The sequence below is a fragment of the Uranotaenia lowii genome, chromosome 3 (assembly GCF_029784155.1).
Source record: "Uranotaenia lowii strain MFRU-FL chromosome 3, ASM2978415v1, whole genome shotgun sequence".
In the NCBI taxonomy this organism is placed as follows: Eukaryota; Metazoa; Arthropoda; class Insecta; order Diptera; family Culicidae; genus Uranotaenia; species Uranotaenia lowii.
In genome coordinates this window covers 39729574-39748463 of record NC_073693.1, presented here as the reverse complement: position 1 = coordinate 39748463, position 18890 = coordinate 39729574, and the positions used below count along the sequence as shown (strand labels likewise).

Here is an 18890-nt window from a genome sequence, read left to right as displayed (position 1 = left end):
CTTGGAAGCCGAACATTGTTCTTGTTTTGGTGGAGAAATGAATACTTGAAAAGGAAATGTTGATGTTTTGTATGCAAAACGAAACTACCTAATTTAAGACACGAAAAAATGAGTATAACTACTCAGTTCTTCATCTTGTATACAGTATCTTCTAAAATTTTAAGTTACGGATCTATACTCAAGGTTTGTAAAAATAAAGGGCTAAATGAGGTAATTAGTTATAGTAGGGTCTCAGAACTGATCAAATGTGATAGTCTATCGCTCTATTAACAAGTTAAAATTATAACTTGCAAACCTAACTATAAGAATTTTGTTGTTACAGTTATTAACAAAATTCTTGTCTCTGAGAAACGATAAACGTTTTGAGACCTGTCTTTTCAAATGACTCCCTCGTCAATGTTGTTTTTGAGAGTTTTACGTTCAGTAATTGATGCTCCATAAAGTGTGATATGATTTTCTGTTGAAAAAAAGTCCATGCACAAAGAAGTGTAAAACATTACTTTAAAAGTTTTTTTTTTAATTATGGATCGTGATTATATGAAAAGGTGCCTCTCACCTGTAAAACTGAAAATAACCCTTAACTTCTTAACAGTAAATTTTAAAATCAACAAATCTCCCAAAAATGCACTGTTTAGATGTTTCACGCCCACAAGCTGTAACTTAAAAATAAGAAAAAAAAAATTTAATATAAAGAAGGGGACCAGTTCTTTATTTTTGGTTACTTTCAAGAATTTGAACATTAAATAGCTATTTGTTAGAGCTGAGTAATTTTATTCATAATTACTCCACTTAGCCCGATGGAACATCTAGTTTTTGTATTGTTTTGTTGTTAAGAGAAATCTCAGCAATGACTACAATGTTCTTCAATTTTACAGGTCCATTCGCAAATTATCGAATATTCACTGCACGTTAATTATCGTATAACTACTTGGAATTTTGATACACTAGCTGCATTTTATCATCTTCATTTCTACTGCACAGCCTGTAATTTTTTGATCCAAGATAATTTATCCTTTTTTTGGTAAATTTTATTTATTTTCATGCTCGATTGCTATTTCTTACTCTCAGATCATTTTTCGTTTATTTTTTCGCTCTCGTTACCAACGCACTACAAAATAACTACACAGAACTGCTAGACAGTGTACTGAGCCCATTTACGGAGAATATTAAGGATGTTAATTTTATTTTTCTGCTAAAACCTAAAGGATTTTCAAGAGAAAAAATCATTTTCTGGAGTGCCAGGTGCTAATTCATACGATCTTTCAATGATATATATGGAACATCATAAAAATAAAACTACAGAAATGTTTGCTGGGTAAAGTGATTATCAGAAGTTTGGATCAGTTACTTGCAAAGATGGGAAAGATACGAAAGAGCTTAAAAATTTACAATTTTAAGTCAACTAGAACAAAAAGTCTCAGAAACCTTTTTTTTATTTTTTTTTTAATATATCATTAGTACCAATTCATCATTACATTTATATTACATTAATACATTAAATTAGGTGTTCAGTTCAATAATGAACTTTCAGAGCCCTATAGTTTAATAATCACTAAAATTTATTTATTCGACTTAAATTTGCTGAGCACAATCAAGCATTTTTATAAAGGAGAACATCCTGTAGTGAAAAAAAAATATTTTAAACTAAAACCTAAAGCTATCCTAAAATTAAACTAATTGTAGAGAGAGCGAATCTCTGCGATGGAAGACTGCATCGATTTGCCTCTGAAGTTGGAGATGATTTTGTTGGCCATCTCTTCGATAGATTCAATGCCTGCAATCCGATGAAGATCTTCGGTGCTGTGCCAAGGTGGAAGCCGCAAAATCATTTTCAGAACCTTGTTCTGAATCCTCTGGATGGCTTTTTTCCTCGTCGCGCAGCAGCTAGACCAAATCGGAACTGCATACATTATCGCTGGTCGGAAGACTTGCTTGTAAATAAGCATCTTATTCTTCAGGCAAAGTCGGGATTTCCTGTTGATGAGAGAATAAAGAGATTTAGTGTATTTATTACATTTAGATTGAATATCTTCAATGTGATTCTTAAAAGAAAGATTCCGATCAAGTGTGAGTCCCAAGTACTTCACGTGATCAGACCATTCTAAAGAAATCCCATTAAAAGTTATGGAATGATTTTCATTAGGTTTTAAAAAATTTGCTCTTGGCTTATGGGGAAATAAAATAAGTTGAGTTTTGGAAGCGTTAGGAGAGATTTTCCACATTTTCAAGTAATTCAAAAAGGAATTTAAATTTTGTTGCAATGTACTGCGTACCACCCGTAAATTTCGACCTTTGGCTGAAAGCAAAGTATCGTCAGCAAATAATCTTCTACCTTTTCCTTCTGGGACATCAGGAAGATCAGAAGTAAAAATATTGTATAAAATAGGCCCAAGTATACTACCCTGAGGGACACCAGCTCTAATGGGTATCCTTTCAGAGCATGAATTTTGATAGCTTACTTGCAAAGTTCGGCTAGTCAAATAATTTTGAATAATTTTGGTGAGATATACAGGAAAATCAAATCGAGCTAATTTAGCTACTAAACCTTTGTGCCAAACACTGTCAAAAGCTTTTTCAATATCAAGAAGAGCAACACCAGTTGAAGAACCCTCAAATTTGCTAGCGTTAATCATATTAGTTACACTCAAAAGTTGATGTGTAGTAGAATCAGGGCCGTAGGAAGAACCGACTCATGGGGGGGGTTTTGGTGACTATTTTTTCCTTATGACTTTTTGTCTAACAACACACGAATTAAAAAAAAATTAAAAAAAATTGTTTTTAACTATTTATGTATATGATTATTCATTTTCAAGTTTCATTAATAGTTTTCGTATGTAATTGTAACTTAAAAGAAGTCACGAATGCCACAAGGATGGTAAAGTGTCATAAATAAAACCTTAAACAAAGTAACTTTAGAAAAGTGGTCCTTAACCTAAAGGGTGAACTAATTTTTTTGTTATGATACCTCTAGAAACAAAATATGAAATTTGCTTTCATCGATGGTTAAATTTTTTGAATTTGTTTTAAAGTCTGGTGGCCTTCCATTTCTTAAAAAAAAAAACTTGTTCTAAACTCAAATCAAACAAGCCCAATCTTCTAAACTCTTTTGCAAATTCCAAGATTCTAACCTTTGGTGAAATAAGTATAATATTCCAAAAAAAAAAAACATGAAGTGATAAAACTTTTTCGAATCAAATTTGCATGATGCATCCTTGCATTAATTTTATGATTTTAGCACTATTTTAGTTTGAAATTTGGCTTTTAAAAATAGCTGTTATATTCATGATGTTTAACAACACACCGCAAAAATTAAAAAAAAAAATTGTGCAGATTTTATAGGTGGAGATCTGGTACATGTTTCTTAAACAGGAAATAGTTTTCATAAACAATCAATTCCATACTAAAAATCCTGTGAACGATTTTATTTTTAAAAACGTCTCGGTGGTCGAGTGGTTAGCGTGGTTAGACGGTAATCGCTGGTTCACCGATGGCATCGATTCGATTCCCATATCGGTACTGGGTGTTAAATGTTAATCTTAAGTTGTCCACGTCACTTATTCAGTCTGTAAAGCCTAAATCGGTTAAGACGGTGTATGTCTTTTTTTTATAATTTGGGATATTTTGCATGAAAATCAACTCAAATTCTACTTTATATTTGGATTTTTAGCTGAATTTTGTGTACAAACTTATTCCGATTAAAAGCTTTGAAATCTGAAATTGAATTGACAAGCTAATTTTTAAGTTTATGTTCTCTTGAATTTCTAAATCGATTGAAAATCTCATTCACAAGCTAAATCTTTTTCTGAATTTTAAATCTGAAATCTAAACCTGAATGTTTCCAAATTTCCATACGATTTCTGAAACGTACAAAAAATACGATTTCCGAATTTAATTAAAGATCAGAATTTCAAGGGCCAAATCGTAGAGCCCTCACTCATGAATCTATTATTTAAATTCTGTAATGCTGGTTTAATCATAATTTATTATTTCAATTATTTATTTTTAATCTGTTTTGTGAATCGAGTTCAAAATGTGAATTTCGAATGATGAATCAAAATCTGGTTTTCAATTTTGGATCGCCACTAAGAAGCTTTTAATGTTTAAATTTTGTGTTAGAATAAAGTTTAAGAGCTTCGAATTTGAATATGAAACAAATTTCTTCTTTTTCCATATTCGGAAAACTATTATCAAAATATTGAAAATGCATTTGATTTTCGAAAAACATGAATCAAATTTGATGTGAAATGCAAAACCGAATTCGAACAAAGATTTCAAAGCAGATTTTGCCAGGTTTTTATATAAAACAGCCCAGATTTTTCCGGTTCGGAAACGTGCTGAAAAAAATCTGACAACCTTATTCTAGAACAAGTGAGAAAATTTTGAAAAACTGTAGCAGAATTTTTGAACTTGAAATCGGTTTTTGAGGTTTTTGTATAAGTTTCTAATTCAGATGATAACTCTTGAGTATCTTTGCTCTATTATCATAATTTGTTTATGAATTTGAAATTTTGAGTGTAGAGTAGAATACCTCGCTTGCTTTTTTGGACCCTCATGGGGAAGGGTTTAACCCCCAAAACCCCCCCCGTTCCTACGGCCATGAGTAGAATGTCCATGACGAAAACCAAATTGTTCATCAGGGAAAATAGAATTCTGATTAATGTGAATCATCATTCTATTCAAAATAACTCTCTCAAATAGTTTACTTAAAGAAGGAAGCAAACTAATTCGTCGATAACTTGAAGGCTCTGAAGCACTTTTTCCAGGTTTCAAAATTGGAGTTACTTTGGCATTTTTCCATTTATTGGGAAAATAAGCCAAGTGAAAACATTTATTGAAGATTTTAACTAAAAAATTTAAAGTGCTTTCAGGCAACTTTTTAATAAGAATATAGAAAATCCCATCTTCCCCCGGGGCTTTCATATTTTTAAATTTTTTGAAAATCAATTTAAGTTCATCAATATTTGTCTCACAAGAACTTTCAAATACATTTAGTTTAGAAAGAATATCATCAAATTCTAGGGAAATTTGAGCATCAATTGGACTTACAACGTTTAAATTAAAATCATGAGCAGACTCAAATTGTTGGGCTAATTTTTGAGCTTTTTCTGAATTAGTTAAAAGAAGTTTATCCACATCTTTCAAAGTAGGAATTGGCTTCTGGGGCTTTTTTAGAATTTTAGTTAATTTCCAAAATGGCTTTGAGTAGGGTTTTATGTCCTCTACTGCTTTGGCAAAATTTTCATTACGAATGAAATTTAAACGACGTTTGATCTCTTTTTGAAGGTCGCAATAAATAAATTTCAAATAAGGATCCCTAGTACGTTGATATTGGCGTCGACGAATGTTTTTCAGTCGTATCAAAAACTGAAGATCATCATCAATTAAAGGTTGATTAAATTTATGTTTAACTTTGAGTATTGAAGCGGCTCTAGCATTGACTATTGAAGTTGTCAAATTTTCTACAGCCAAATCAATATCTTCTATTGAATTCAATGGAACGTTTACATCTAAATTACGTTCAATAAAATTCCTATATCGCTCCCAGTCAGCTTTTTGAAAGTTAAAAGTTGATTTTAAAGGGTTTTCAATGGGACTTTGGGATAAAGAAAAAGTTACTGGAAGGTGGTCTGAATCGAGGTCCGCATGAGTAACTAATTGACTACAATGCTCGCCTAAATCCGTTAGAACCAAATCAATTGTGGAGGGATTTCTAATTGAAGAAAAACAAGTATGCCCATTAGGATATTCAACAGTATAATAACCTGCAGAGCAGTCATTAAACAAAATATTCCCATTTGAATTTGATGAAATATTATTCCAAGATCGGTGTTTTGCATTAAAGTCACCAATAATAAAAAATTTAGATTTATTTCTGGTGAGTTTTTGTAAATCTCCCTTCAAAAAATTTTTCTGTTCACCGCTACATTGAAAAGGCAAATATGCGGCAACAATTATAATTTTCCCCATAGAAGTTTCTAATTCAATTCCAATTGTTTCTAAGACTTTTGTATTGAAAGAAGGAAGAAGTCTAAATTTGAGACGACTATTGATGACAATAGCTACACCCCCACCTTGTCGATCAAGTCGATCATTTCGCAAAATTTTAAAGAAAGCATTGCTTTTCAAGTTATTGTCTGGCTTTAAAAAAGTTTCAGTGATGGCAGCAATATGTATGTTTTGAGTTTTCAAAAATAAAAAGAATTCATCTTGGTTAGCCAGCAAAGATCTAGCATTCCAATTCATAATATTTAAACATCTATTTGGATCCATGAGGGAATCGTAAAGTCATAATAATTTTGTTAGCATAATTAAAAGTAGTTTGGAAAGCTTCAAACATTGAATTTGCTTTCAACATAAGTTGCATCATTTCCATTAAATTTTGATGCAAAAATTTTAATTTTTCCTCAGTAATCTCACCCAAATCAACAAAATTGTTAGAATCAGAAGAGGAAGGAGAAGAAAAAGTATTTGAATTTCGGGGATTTTCCCAAGCCTTCGCATGAACGTTGAGACTTGGTTTTTTCCCATTTTTATTAGTTAAACCTGAAGAGGACAACCCATTTTCAACCACCTCTGAAAACGATAAACAACGAGTCTGTGGCGCAGAATCAGCCCAGGTAACATTAAAATCATTTCGGGTATTACCCAGCCGTGATTCCAATGTAGGCCGAGGCTGACTGCGAACAGGCAGGTTGTTTGCCGGTCTGACGTGTGAAGACGAAAAAGAGGAAGGAGGAGAAGAAACTTTTCTGGAAACTTTGGGGTTTTTCCTAGAAGCAACAATTTTTGCCCTAACGAGACAATCTAGAGAATTCGAGGAATGATTACCTGCGCAATTCGCACACTTAAAAAATTCTGTTTTTGGCTTATCACCACCAAAAAGGCATTTAGATTTTTCATGATCGAATGAGCCGCAAAACATGCATCTGGCATTCATTCTACAATTTTTAGTGCCATGACAAAAAGCTTGACAACGACGACATTGCGTAATATTTTGTAAAAAATTGGTATGGGATTTACGAAAAGGTTCAAATTTTACTAGACAATGAAACATAAGACGAGCCTTTTCCAAAATTTTCAAATTATTAACCTGGTCCTTTTTAAAATGGATCAAATAAAGTTCAGGAGCAAAACCAACACTACTGGTATTATTCGTGTTGGTTCTTTTCCTCATTTGAATTACTTGAATTGGAGAAAAACCTAACAAAGAATTTAATTCATTTATGATCTCATCCGGTGTCTGATCGCCGGTGAGACCACGAAGTACAACTTTAAAAGGACGATCACCTCTAGTGTCGTACGTAAAAAATTGGTGTTTTTTATTATTCAAATAATTTAAAATTTTTTGAAAATCATTAAAAGATTCCGCCAATATACGAGCAGTTCCCCTTCGACCGATCTGAAAAGAAATCTTCACATCCTTGACGGAAGTGACGATTTCTTTTCGAAAGGCATTGAAGTCAGGAATCGTGACCGTTATTGGTGGAATCTTTTCGTTTTTAAGAGTATAAGAAGAAGAAGAAGGTTTCTTAGTACTCTTATCAGAATTAAATATGAATATTTCCTCATCACCGATGTTATGAAGGACATCGAATGAATTGGAAATTTCAACTTTTTTGGCAGATGGCCCTGGATTAGGTTCAGCAATCCGTTTTCTTCCGGCCCTTGAGCCGGCCGAAGACTTCCCCATGCTGGAAAGAAAAGAGAAAATATGAATAAAAGAGAATGAAAATAATTTTAGCACTGAAAAGTGCTGATTGAAATACAGGTAAGGAAAAAATAAATAATGTAAAATGTTCCTGCAGGTACACAGCAACGATACGATGCTCCGGCGTACGTGTTGACGGCTCAACGGTACAGATGGAAGTGACTCAGAAACCTTTTATAATCTAATTGACTCAATGCCACACCAAGTATTTGACACTATTTTGGTAACAGGTACTCCAATCAGTCATTATTAATATTGTTTGATTTTTCAATCATTAATTTCGATGTTTTCTTAATGAAACATGAAGCGCGCTTATAGGTATTTCCACCCCAAAAATGTGTATTTTTTTATTTACTCAGCTGATGAGTTGTGTTATGGTAAAATTAATGGAATTTGGAAAGATCTATCGAATGGTATCATTGTTTAAGTGAAATTGAATTCCCGATGAGAATAAATCTCAAAATGTGTGTAAATTCCGTGTATATTCCGAAAATAAAAAGAATTTGTTTTAATCCTACATCAATGTTCTGAAATCTGTTATCATCATCTCGATTTTGATATATGTCTTGAAGTTCTACTTAAGGTTTTTTTAACTTCTTTCAAATTATGAAGTTTACAATCGCAAAGTATATATAGTTTCTTGTTTGACATGGTATAGTGATGAAAAATTGATTTTTACATCTTATGAATTTACAGAAAACTGCTGAAAAAGCTATCAAAACATCTTAAAAATTTGTATTTCACAGATAGAATATGTTTTCCAGGCTACAAATATTCTAAATGGAAAGAAGTTGCAACTAGTTTATGTTAGTTTTTGTATTTGTTCGTAATAAAACTGTTTGTTTACATTTTGTTTCATACGACGGAATGAAAGCTCACGCGAGATATATTCGTTCAGAAAGATGGAATTTCTCTCTCTTGAGTACTCTGCATAATTTCTCGGCATCACGGCAATATCTTTAATATTAACACCTCTCATAATCTGTATCACTCTCGCTCTGCCATTCTTTTTAGCGGTGTCAATCTCTCACTTTCTAGATATTTTTTCGCGATTGTGAAAGATTTTTTTTTCAATTTCCGGAACCTCGCTTGTTTTTCACTATTCCTTTTAATTTTATTTTATCTTTCTTACTAATTGCTTTCTCTCTTAAACACTGTGTTTGTCTCTTCTGGCTTATTATTAGCACCTAATATTTTTTCTTATCTAATAAGATACGAAGTTACGGTCTAGGACAAAGTTGTTCAGCGGAAAATTTCCTTTAGAATATTTACAAATTGGCACAAAAAGCATAAGCAGGCTCGGTTCCACAGAAAAAAAATATATTGATTTTTCAATACAAAATATTCCATTTTCCCATACGAACCTAAAAGTTCAGTTTTACTCATGTAAACGTTACTCGAAATTCTGCAAAAAATCATGGAGGAGTTTTGAACCAAAACGAAGCTTTTAAGGTACCAGGGTTTGAGAAATTCATGCAAAAATGACCCCAAACCGATTCAGTCTAGTAGTCAAGCCAAGCTTTTTTAATTTAATTTTACAAAAATATTAAATAATCGTTCTCTACTCTTCTTTTCATAACTTCCTCGGCAGCACGGAAATATTTTTAGTTTTATAACCTCTAATAATCTGTATCATTCTCGCTCTTTAATTCTGTTTTCTTTATTCTATTCGCTTTTATTCTAATTTTCTTTAACTAAGAATTTTTCTATACTTCGATTTTTAAATCTTTTTCTCGTTTTTTCTGCTTTTCTCGATGACATTGACTGAGTTTTGCTCTCACTTCTTCTGCCCTCTCTCACTTTCTTCTCTTTTATATTTATTTCAACAAGAGAAAAAAATCTCCATGGGATAAAGCTTCGTTCAGTTCATTTATAAATGGGACAGTGATGAATGCGTGTATCTGAAAAACATTCGTTTGATCTATGGAGAAAATAAAGGTAATATTATGATAATTCATGAAAAAATTTGAAAAACATATTTATCGTTTTTTGTAAGAATAACTTTATTCTTGGTACCTCCCATCGACCGGCGCACATTTTTTCAGCTATGTTATTGATTGATTTTTCCCACACTCCCACGTCAACAACATTTTTAGCTTATCGAAGAAAAAAATGCGGGACATTTATGCAACCTACACTTAAGTTTTATCTTAGTAAAAATTAAAAATTCTGGTATGAGTCTTGACTACCCTGATGACCATAACCGTATTTGTCGATCATGTGCTTCACGCCAACCCTTGATTTGACTTTGTGTACATTTTCGACCGTGTTTGCATACTTCTCTACCTCTCACTCACAGAAATTTGAAGGATGTTTTTTTTTGAATAATCAACGGTTTTACCAAATTAATTTAACCATCAATGTCGGGTTGAGATTTCTGTTTTTAAAAACATTTTAAAAATGAACTTTAAAAAAGATAGTTGCCAACGTATAAATACTTCTGATTCAGAGAATCTTAGACCGCATATTGAGGCTTCTACTGATGGAAAATTTACATTGAGTTGAGACTTTCGCGGATTGAACTGTGGTTCAAGTAAATTTGATAATGGATGGAAATTACGGATAGGAGAAAATAGTAGGGATTGAGGCTTTTAAGGGTTGATACCATTTCAGATCTTTTTATGAGGTTCTGTTTCATCAGACTGAAACTCGTGGGTGAATGGTTGAGACAATTTAGAGAATGTTGAATTAAATCGTGAATCTGTAACGAATCCTGTTAAGTTGTTGAAGGTTTCACAGGTTACAAATCAACAGTGGATTAAATAATCCTATTTCTGGTCAAGTTTACACCAATGAAAAATACATCAACAATCAACATTTTTTCGTTCATTGTAGTATTCATAAACAAAACAAATTATGCATTATTGTTTGACTAATTCTTCTTATCTTTCTTTTACAGGTACGTAATTCCAACCTTTTTTGTAAGTATTTTATTTCCTAAAAAGAGATCCTCTTCTACATCGATACACTTGACCCAGCAATGCTTGTACTTTTTAAATTTTCACAAAAAAATTGTGTCAAACTTGCATTCTAATTTTGTGTATTTTATACTTTGATTTTCCAAAATACACTTCCTGGAGATGGCCGAAACAAATTAGTAAATCGAAACGTAAAAAAATAGCTTGGAAGTTACACCGAAAAATGTCAACCAAAAACAATAATAAAATTGGAACATAACTTAGTGGATTAGTGGATACGGTGGCAGTTTGTAGCTTAATTGAATCAATTTATTAACCTAATGAATTGGTGTCCTAAGCAATACGACATCGTGAGTTTTTCGCATATTTTTCTCTACAGAAATGGTTCTTGGAAGTATCAGCATGGATCCAAAAAATCCAAAAAATAGAAGTTTGGACTCGTTGAATCTTGAAAAATCATTTGTTTTACAACAGTCGCCATGCAACAGAATTTTTCTTTTGGTGTCAATTTACATTTTTCTTTTTTCAATTTTGATGCAAATGTTGAAATCAATAAGTTGTCAAGAGCTTTCATTTTCATTTTAGTTTGTTTCTAATATAATCATCTGGCAACATCCCGAAAGACGATCGGCTCCCGAGAACGTGAATGAATTCACGTCTTTTTGAGCTCTGAGTATGCGCTCTCGTGTTTCGAGATCACTTTGCTTGGACTCGGAGATTTACAAGTGACTCCGTTTTGTAGGGGAGAACCATTTCTTCATTCATTCATCCATTCATATGTGCTCGGTCGAGTATCGTTCTACTTACAGACAGCCAGCCAGCTTCCCCCTTCTCCCTACGCGTCGCCGATTTAGCAGACACGCTACTAATCTGCTCGTAGACGTCTGACAATCACGATCGCTAGAACGGGGCGACGCGACATTCGTGAGTTCCACTAAGTCAGTACCGAGACTAGTGTCTCGACTCGGCAGGCGGGATCGTCAAAACAGAGAGAACAGACAAAAAAAAAACATTCGAATCACAAATTTGTTTTCGCTTTCCGTCGATGAACTCGCTCCCGATCGGGATCTTCGCAGCTCAGTCAGTACACCGGCTGTTTGAGCCGCAAGTTTTCGCGTACCGACCGCGATCACGATTGGACGTGGTTCTTGGAACGATCTTAGTTCGTCTGTCGATCTTCCCCTTCTTCCTGTCTTTTTGCCGCAAGCCGCCGTCGTCGTCGTCGTGTTCCGTCTCCGGGTTGGGATTTCTGTGATCTTCGTCCGTCGTCCGGCCGGCCGGGAGTGAAGTGGAAATTCCTCTGAACCATTCGCAACGATCAGAAGCTTGTTCAAGAATAAATCGACAATGGAAATCGGAATTGTTGCAATTTAATTGAGCTGCAAAAATTATTCTCTACCCGGAGCCAGCAATTATCAATATTGTTACATTGATTGAAGAACGCGAGTGGCGGGGAAATTTAAATTCCGTACCAATACGCGCGACGCGACAATCGCCAAGCGCAGAAATGGCCGCTTGAAACCATTCAAAATGGCAGTGATTTGTAAATTTTCGGAAAATATCCTACATATAAAGACTTCATCCGCCAAAACTTTCTTTCCGCATTTCGTGTGGTGATGAAAAGTTAATGTGTTCCGATGGAAAATTGTGTGTGAATTGAGCTTCCCTCGTATTTCCGTTTGGGTTGCTTTTGGGAAGTGCCCCTAGGGGAAATTTCAGAGTAAGAAAATACGTGAGACGCGTTGCTCTACTTGTGTAGATCCAGGCAAATGTCCCTCAATTTCAATCCAGATCAGAACGAACAACAACTCCAGCCCTTGTGAAAAAGGCAAAAGTGAACCGAGCAAAAGAAAATACACAACGTAAAGAGTTTTTCAATTTCCACGACCCGGTTTTTCCTCCGTAATAGTTGTGCACTCTCACTTTGCTTTTGGAGTCGAAGAAAATGTGAAAATCCCCGTCGTCAGTCGTGCAGTCAGGCAGTGTTGTGTGTTGGGAATGTTGCCTGCTGGCGTGAAATTTTAATGCGGAAATGAAGTGGAATTTTCACGCGCCAAACGCTCTCTCACAAATATTCCTGGTCCCAGTCAGTACCATCTTATGGTGTGTGGTACCCGCACGTACCGAAAGAAAATTCAATTTGACGATATACTTTTCTAGTGATGGTGTGACGTGTGTGATGGGTTTTATTGTAACTTTATGGTCACATTTGGCGTTTCTTCCAAAGCCAAGGAAAGAGAAAGACACAAACGCAATCGGACTTACAGAAGAGTGGGTTCACTCTTGAGGTTCTAAAAGTATCAGCCGTTGGTTTCTTGTCTCATTGAGGCCTGTATGTGTGAAGATTACAAATTTATGTGGTTTTGGGGGTTCGCAGCGCTTCATGAAGTTCATGAATATTACCGAAGAATTTAAATTCACCAAACTTCCAAAGCAATGTCGTCAATTTTGTGAACCATACCATTGTACTGGCTTTTTAGCTGTCAGTTATCTCATCTAGAATCTACATTCTACGGTCACAAACTATTATAAAAGTTATTTTGTGTTTAATTTTAAAGCATTATTTTTAAAGTTTACAGTTATTGAAATACTTATCCGAGGCAACTGTGTTCAATGTTTACTCTTGGTCTTTTGAACTCGCGAACATTGGCTCAGGATGCAACTGACTTGCCGCCAACTGAGCTTTATCTGAAGCCCCAAAATGAATAAAAAAAATTTTAAATTTCGCATTATTTTTTTAATGGACGCTATATAAATCCCAAATAAAAAAATCACCGTAATGAATTCTAGAGTGTCAATTTGACACTCCTTGCTGTAAATCACTGTATTTATATTAAGGTTGCCAGAATTTTTAAGCACATATCCGGGTTGACCAAGGAAAAAAAAATTTTTTTTCATCAAAACTGATCAGCAGATTTCAAAATGTAGGGGAGATAAGGGCATAACGAGCACCCGGGGCATAGTATCTTTTCTACAAAAGTACGCATTTTCTTAAATAAATTTTCATGAGGAATAGTTTCGTACTTCCTATAGAATTAATTTTTTACCAAAAATGAAATCTCCCTCCTTATCATCTTTACAGAAATATTTAAACAAAAACATTTAGGTTCTTAAGTGACGAAAATATTATAATTTTCAAGCACCAGGAAACAAGCTTTTATGATCTTTGAATCATCTTGATCTACAATGTACGCACTGCAACATGAAAAACACATTATTCCTGAATTTTCACCATGATTATTTTTTGGATTTTCCACTTAAATAAACTTTCAACTTGCGTTCTTACCTAAATTTGTTGACTCGGGGCGAACAGAGCACAATTATTCGGGGCACGATGAGCATTTTCTGCCATAGCATCTAGTAGCGAATTCAATTCGATGTGGTCAACTGAATGATAGAGCTACAGCTTGCTTAGTTTACATCTGACGATTTGGCCTATTGGTAAGATGTCGGAGAGATAATCAGATTCTCGAGTTCGATTCCTGTTCGAGGAGATTTGTTTTTCATTTACTATTCTGATCGATTATTTTGATTGTTGCATTATATGACTAGTAGCATCTTAGCGGGTGATGCAAAGCACCAAAAACATAATATATTAGTATGTGTGAATTGTTTGTATTCTACAAACAGTCACACATTTTTTTAGTATTGCATTGATTGATGGATCTACGCCTCACCGTTTAGTGTAAAATCCATCGCTCATGAATGGTAAATGAAAAAAAAAATCACCTCGAACATGAATCGAACTCGAATCTACTGATTACCTCTCCGACACCTTACCAATAGGCCAAATCGTCAGATGAAACAAGTCAAGCTGTAGCTCTATTATTCAGTTGCCTTCATAGAGTGAAATTCACTGCTAGATTCCACGGCAGAAAACGCTCATCGTGCCCCGATTAATGTTGCTTATACTGCCCCAGTGGGGGTTCTCATTATGCCACTATAATGACTGATTTTCATCTTTCGGCAAAAAATGCATTTTAAACGTTTTTATTTACTTTTTCAAGCATCAGCTAGTTAGGAAATAGACTTTTTTAGTGTCTGAACAAGAAACAATGGTGTGAGTTACAAATTATAGCTTTTTTCTATAGTAAAATAGGCGTCTTCCTTGAGGTGGGCATTATGGCCTTATCTCCCCTATTTTAAGCTTCCAAAAAACCTATCATGATTTTTTTTATAAAACTTGTTAAAAATATTTTGTTTTGGACGTATAAATATAAAATTTATACAACACAATTTGTTTGTTTTTTTTTTCGAATAAAACTGGCCAATCTGACAAGCTTAATTTAAAGTATTTGTACAAATTTCAAGTTTTGGAAAACTTGTAACGTAAATCAAATATTATTCTTAAAAAACATTGAGGTACAGACATGTATTTTTACGTTATTTAAAGTCTAAGAAAAAAAAGTCGGAAAATTTTACTTGCTAAGATTATTTTAGCATCTAAATCTAACTTGCATCTGGATTTTGAGTGTATCAATTCTAGATTCTTTTCAACAATGTTATATTGACAACATAAGAAAGGCGTTCTAATACCAGTTCTATAGGCGTTACAAACATATAATTAACATGATAGATATTGTCTGAAAATCTTAGTTGAGTTACAAGGTTTTCAAAAATAAATCTTTTGTACAAATCTGTTGAGAAATACATGAGAGATATAGATAAAGATTTTAATCCGGAGTCAGGAGTGTCAAATCAATACTCTTACAACTCTAACGGATAAAAATTCTTGGACGGATGAGGAAATTTTTTTTCACTTTAGATTCAAATTCAGACTTCAGATTTTACCTATGTGCAAAAAATTGAGTTCTCAATGCCGCATAACACACAAAAAATCCTCGTTTCGTTTTTTATTTTTAAGAATACCGTATGTTGTGATCTGAATAAAATTTTTTTTACAATTTATTTTCTTAAGAACTTCTTTAAAATTTTTAAAAGATTTCCAAGGTTTAAGAAAATCAGTTCAACAATCATAAGAAGTGGCAACTTTGTTCTTTTGTCTTCTTCAAGTTCGGAAATCAATCCTCACATATAAAACTTAAAAGTCAGCTCTAATAAAAAAAAAATCGAACAATTTACTAATTTCCGGTAGATCAGTTTACACTGAAAATATCTTTCAAAATGATGAGAGTTTTCAGACGATATAAACAAACATTTAAGCCTTAACTTTTAGATTAAATACCTTAAAAAGAGTGTTAAAGGATGTATGGGAAAAATTTTATGATCGAATTTTAAAAATCGACCATATATGCACATTTTGTAGATTGGCCCAAAAAACTAACCTGTGCAAAATTTAAGATCAATCGGACTTCATTTAGGGGTGTGTTAAAACGCTCAATGTTTCGTTTTTTTTTTCTACCTTCAAAAATCACTCAAGGGAATGGGAAAAATCTAAATTTTAATTTTTATGCCAAACTAGCTGACCCGTTGTGCTTTGCTACACCTTCCGGAAATAAATGTAATTTTAATGTAATTGTAATTTTAGATTTTAGAGAGCATTTTTTTTAAATCAAACCTCATCATACTGCAGAACCAACAACTTTGAAATGAGAGTTGCAGCTGCAGTTCTGAATTGCAATTCAAAGATGGTATATAATATTTACTGAAACTTGATCTCTAAGCTCCTTTTTGCAAGATCTGAAATTTGTACTCTGTACCCAAAAAAACCTTTTTAAATATGGTCCTTTCTTTGAAAAGCTCTTTATCTTGAATTTACATGGCTTACATGGCTCTCCCATCTTTTTCAATTTTGTCCCCCACTGCTTGAAGAAGGTAGGCAAATTTAACCGGCTCGATACTCAAACAGCACTTATCATCGTAATGAAAAAAATATTAAATTAGTTATGTATCAAATACAGTGCCAATTTTTTTTTTTTTAATAAATTTACTACGGTAAACATATAAATATTTAAAAAAATATCAGTTGCATCACTAAATAAGCTCTCAGCGTTTTTTTTTATTTTCTCTTTAAAAGTCAAATATTCAAAAATGTAGGCAAAAACAAATTTCTAAGTTTATATTTGTCCCGTATATCGGGGCAAGTGTCAATGCTTATTTACAGATGCGTCAGAGTAATGGCTTTAAAATCGAATGCTGTTCAAAGGGAATAATGACCTTCATTTACAAAGACATTGAAGAATTTTCAATATCCGCTGCAGTTTCAACATTCGGAATACCCCTTCTGGTCTTTCCAACATATTGAATCATTTTGAAGATGAATTTCTCAAAAGTTCGACGTTTGCCCTTGCCCCACCGTGTAAGTTGATAGAAGGGAATATTGTTTTTAACACTTTAAGGGTAAACTAAAAATTTCTCTTAAAAATTTTGCGTCCAGTTGAATATCAGTTCTAAAGTCTCGCTTTTCAAAAACGAAGCGGATCAAAAGTCTCTTTTATGCAGCCATGTAACAAAAAAACACTTTTCATGTTAAGTACGTACTTGAATTGGTATGTAAGCAAAAAGTACGTTGGTTTTTTTTTCAGAATTATTTAAAATAAAAAGCTCCCATTTTCATTTCTAAATTCGTTTCAGTTGTGTATTTGGGCCGAAGTAACAATTTCTAGAAGAAAACATAATTTTTATAACAGAAAAAGTTGAACGTTTGAACATGTTCTTATGTTCCTTGAATGAAAAGTCGAATGCTACCTACATTAACACGAACTAAATATGGAAGCATTTTTGCAAATCTTTCAATTGGTTTTCATTCGATTGATAAAATACCAATCCGTGTCACATCGTGGCGTCCTTTATTACCACGTGCTGTGTACAAATCAAATAAGCAAGAAAAAAGCACATCTAGGTTGCATATCGCCCCACGTGTTTGAGAAACAGGCGCCTTATTGTTAAATTTTCCAGCAATCAATGAACAGTGTGCTTTGGTTACTATCCTCTTGCGACGACGTTTGCTCGCCCATGGAGACGAAAAACAAACCCCTCAAAGAAAATATGCTTGTTTGAGAAATACGCGCCAAAATATTACTACTGATCAGTATGCTGCCTGGGTTACTTTCCTTTTGAGACGTTGGCTCGCGACGCCTCGACCATAGAGACGAAAAACAAACCGCCCAAAGGAAAAAAAAAATCTCAAGAAAATGGATGTCATGACTTTAATTTGTTTCGAAAAACAACAAATTTTGTATGGAAGCCTCTCCTTCCTTAAGTCGGATGGAGTTTAGACTATTACAGAAACCATCCCCGGCCTCAAAAACCCTCAGATGCCAGTTTTGACGATGATCGGTTCAGTAGTTTCCGAGTCTATAGGGAACAGACAGACAGACAAACATTCATTTTTATATATATAGATTTGAGCTATTTATTGCATTAAATGTCGAGATCTGGTATTATCTTGAAATTTTTTTTTCTCAAATAAACTCACTAAATCCTAAAAAGTCGATTTTTGACAAAAAAAAAATTTTTTTTAGATATTACCAGATCTCGACGTTTAATGCAATGACTCAAATTTGCCATGAAAATTAAAATTTCGATTTTTACGATTTCCTTTGGTTTCATGCATTTTTAAGTCGTTTGGCACTTAAAATTCAAATTTCGATTTTCCTAATTATCTTTGGTCCCCCATTAGGTGGTTTTTTAAATTTAGAAATTTTTTTTGTTGCCAAAACAATTTTTTTCAACATAACACTAGATTTCGACGTTCCATGCATTTTTAAGTCATTTGGCATAAAAATTAAAATTTCGATTCTTCCATTTTCTTTGGACTTCCGTTTGGTATTTTTTTAGGGTAAAGAAACTTTAAGCGAGTTGAGGCATTCCCAAGTCAAATCGGATTGAGCTGAAACACAGGTCAGATTTTGGGGCCAATCTACAAAATGTATATGGTCGGTTTGCGAGATTCGACATGAACCATTCGGCTGTGTTGCTATTTTCATAAAAGGAAATAGGATAATTTTGTTTCAAAGTTGGTTAGCATGAATATACCTGCTGAGAATTTTTCGGAAGCAAATAGCAGTCAACAAATAGTCTCAGATAAAGTATTTAAATCTTACATGAAATTTACATTTAGATGACAGAAAGAAAATTCTCGAAAGAACACGAAATTATGATGGATTTTCCTGCGGTCCATCAAACAAACAACATGAATTTGCACTTTAGGTATTGTTCAGTCATATTGAAAATTGTATTTTTATCATTAATTTTCTGTGTTTCAATTTTAGTTCTATTCTAACCTGAATAGTGATTTTACATGCAAAAGCTGGATTTTTATTTCGATCGTGAATTTTTATTATTATAATCTGACCTTGAAT

General features: G+C 33.5%; 1 protein-coding gene across 3 annotated transcripts in view; it reads left to right on the top strand.

Annotated features, from left to right (window-relative positions):
* Positions 1-14911, top strand: part of LOC129756993 (uncharacterized) — a 206276-nt gene extending 191365 nt beyond the window's left edge. For all 3 annotated transcript variants that reach the window (XM_055754076.1, XM_055754075.1, XM_055754077.1), the window contains one exon: positions 10608-14911. In XM_055754076.1, the coding sequence (XP_055610051.1) occupies positions 10608-10615 (8 nt within the window). In that variant the 3' untranslated portion in view covers positions 10616-14911. The remainder of the gene's footprint in view (positions 1-10607) is intronic.
* The last annotated feature ends 3979 nt before the right edge of the window (positions 14912-18890 follow it).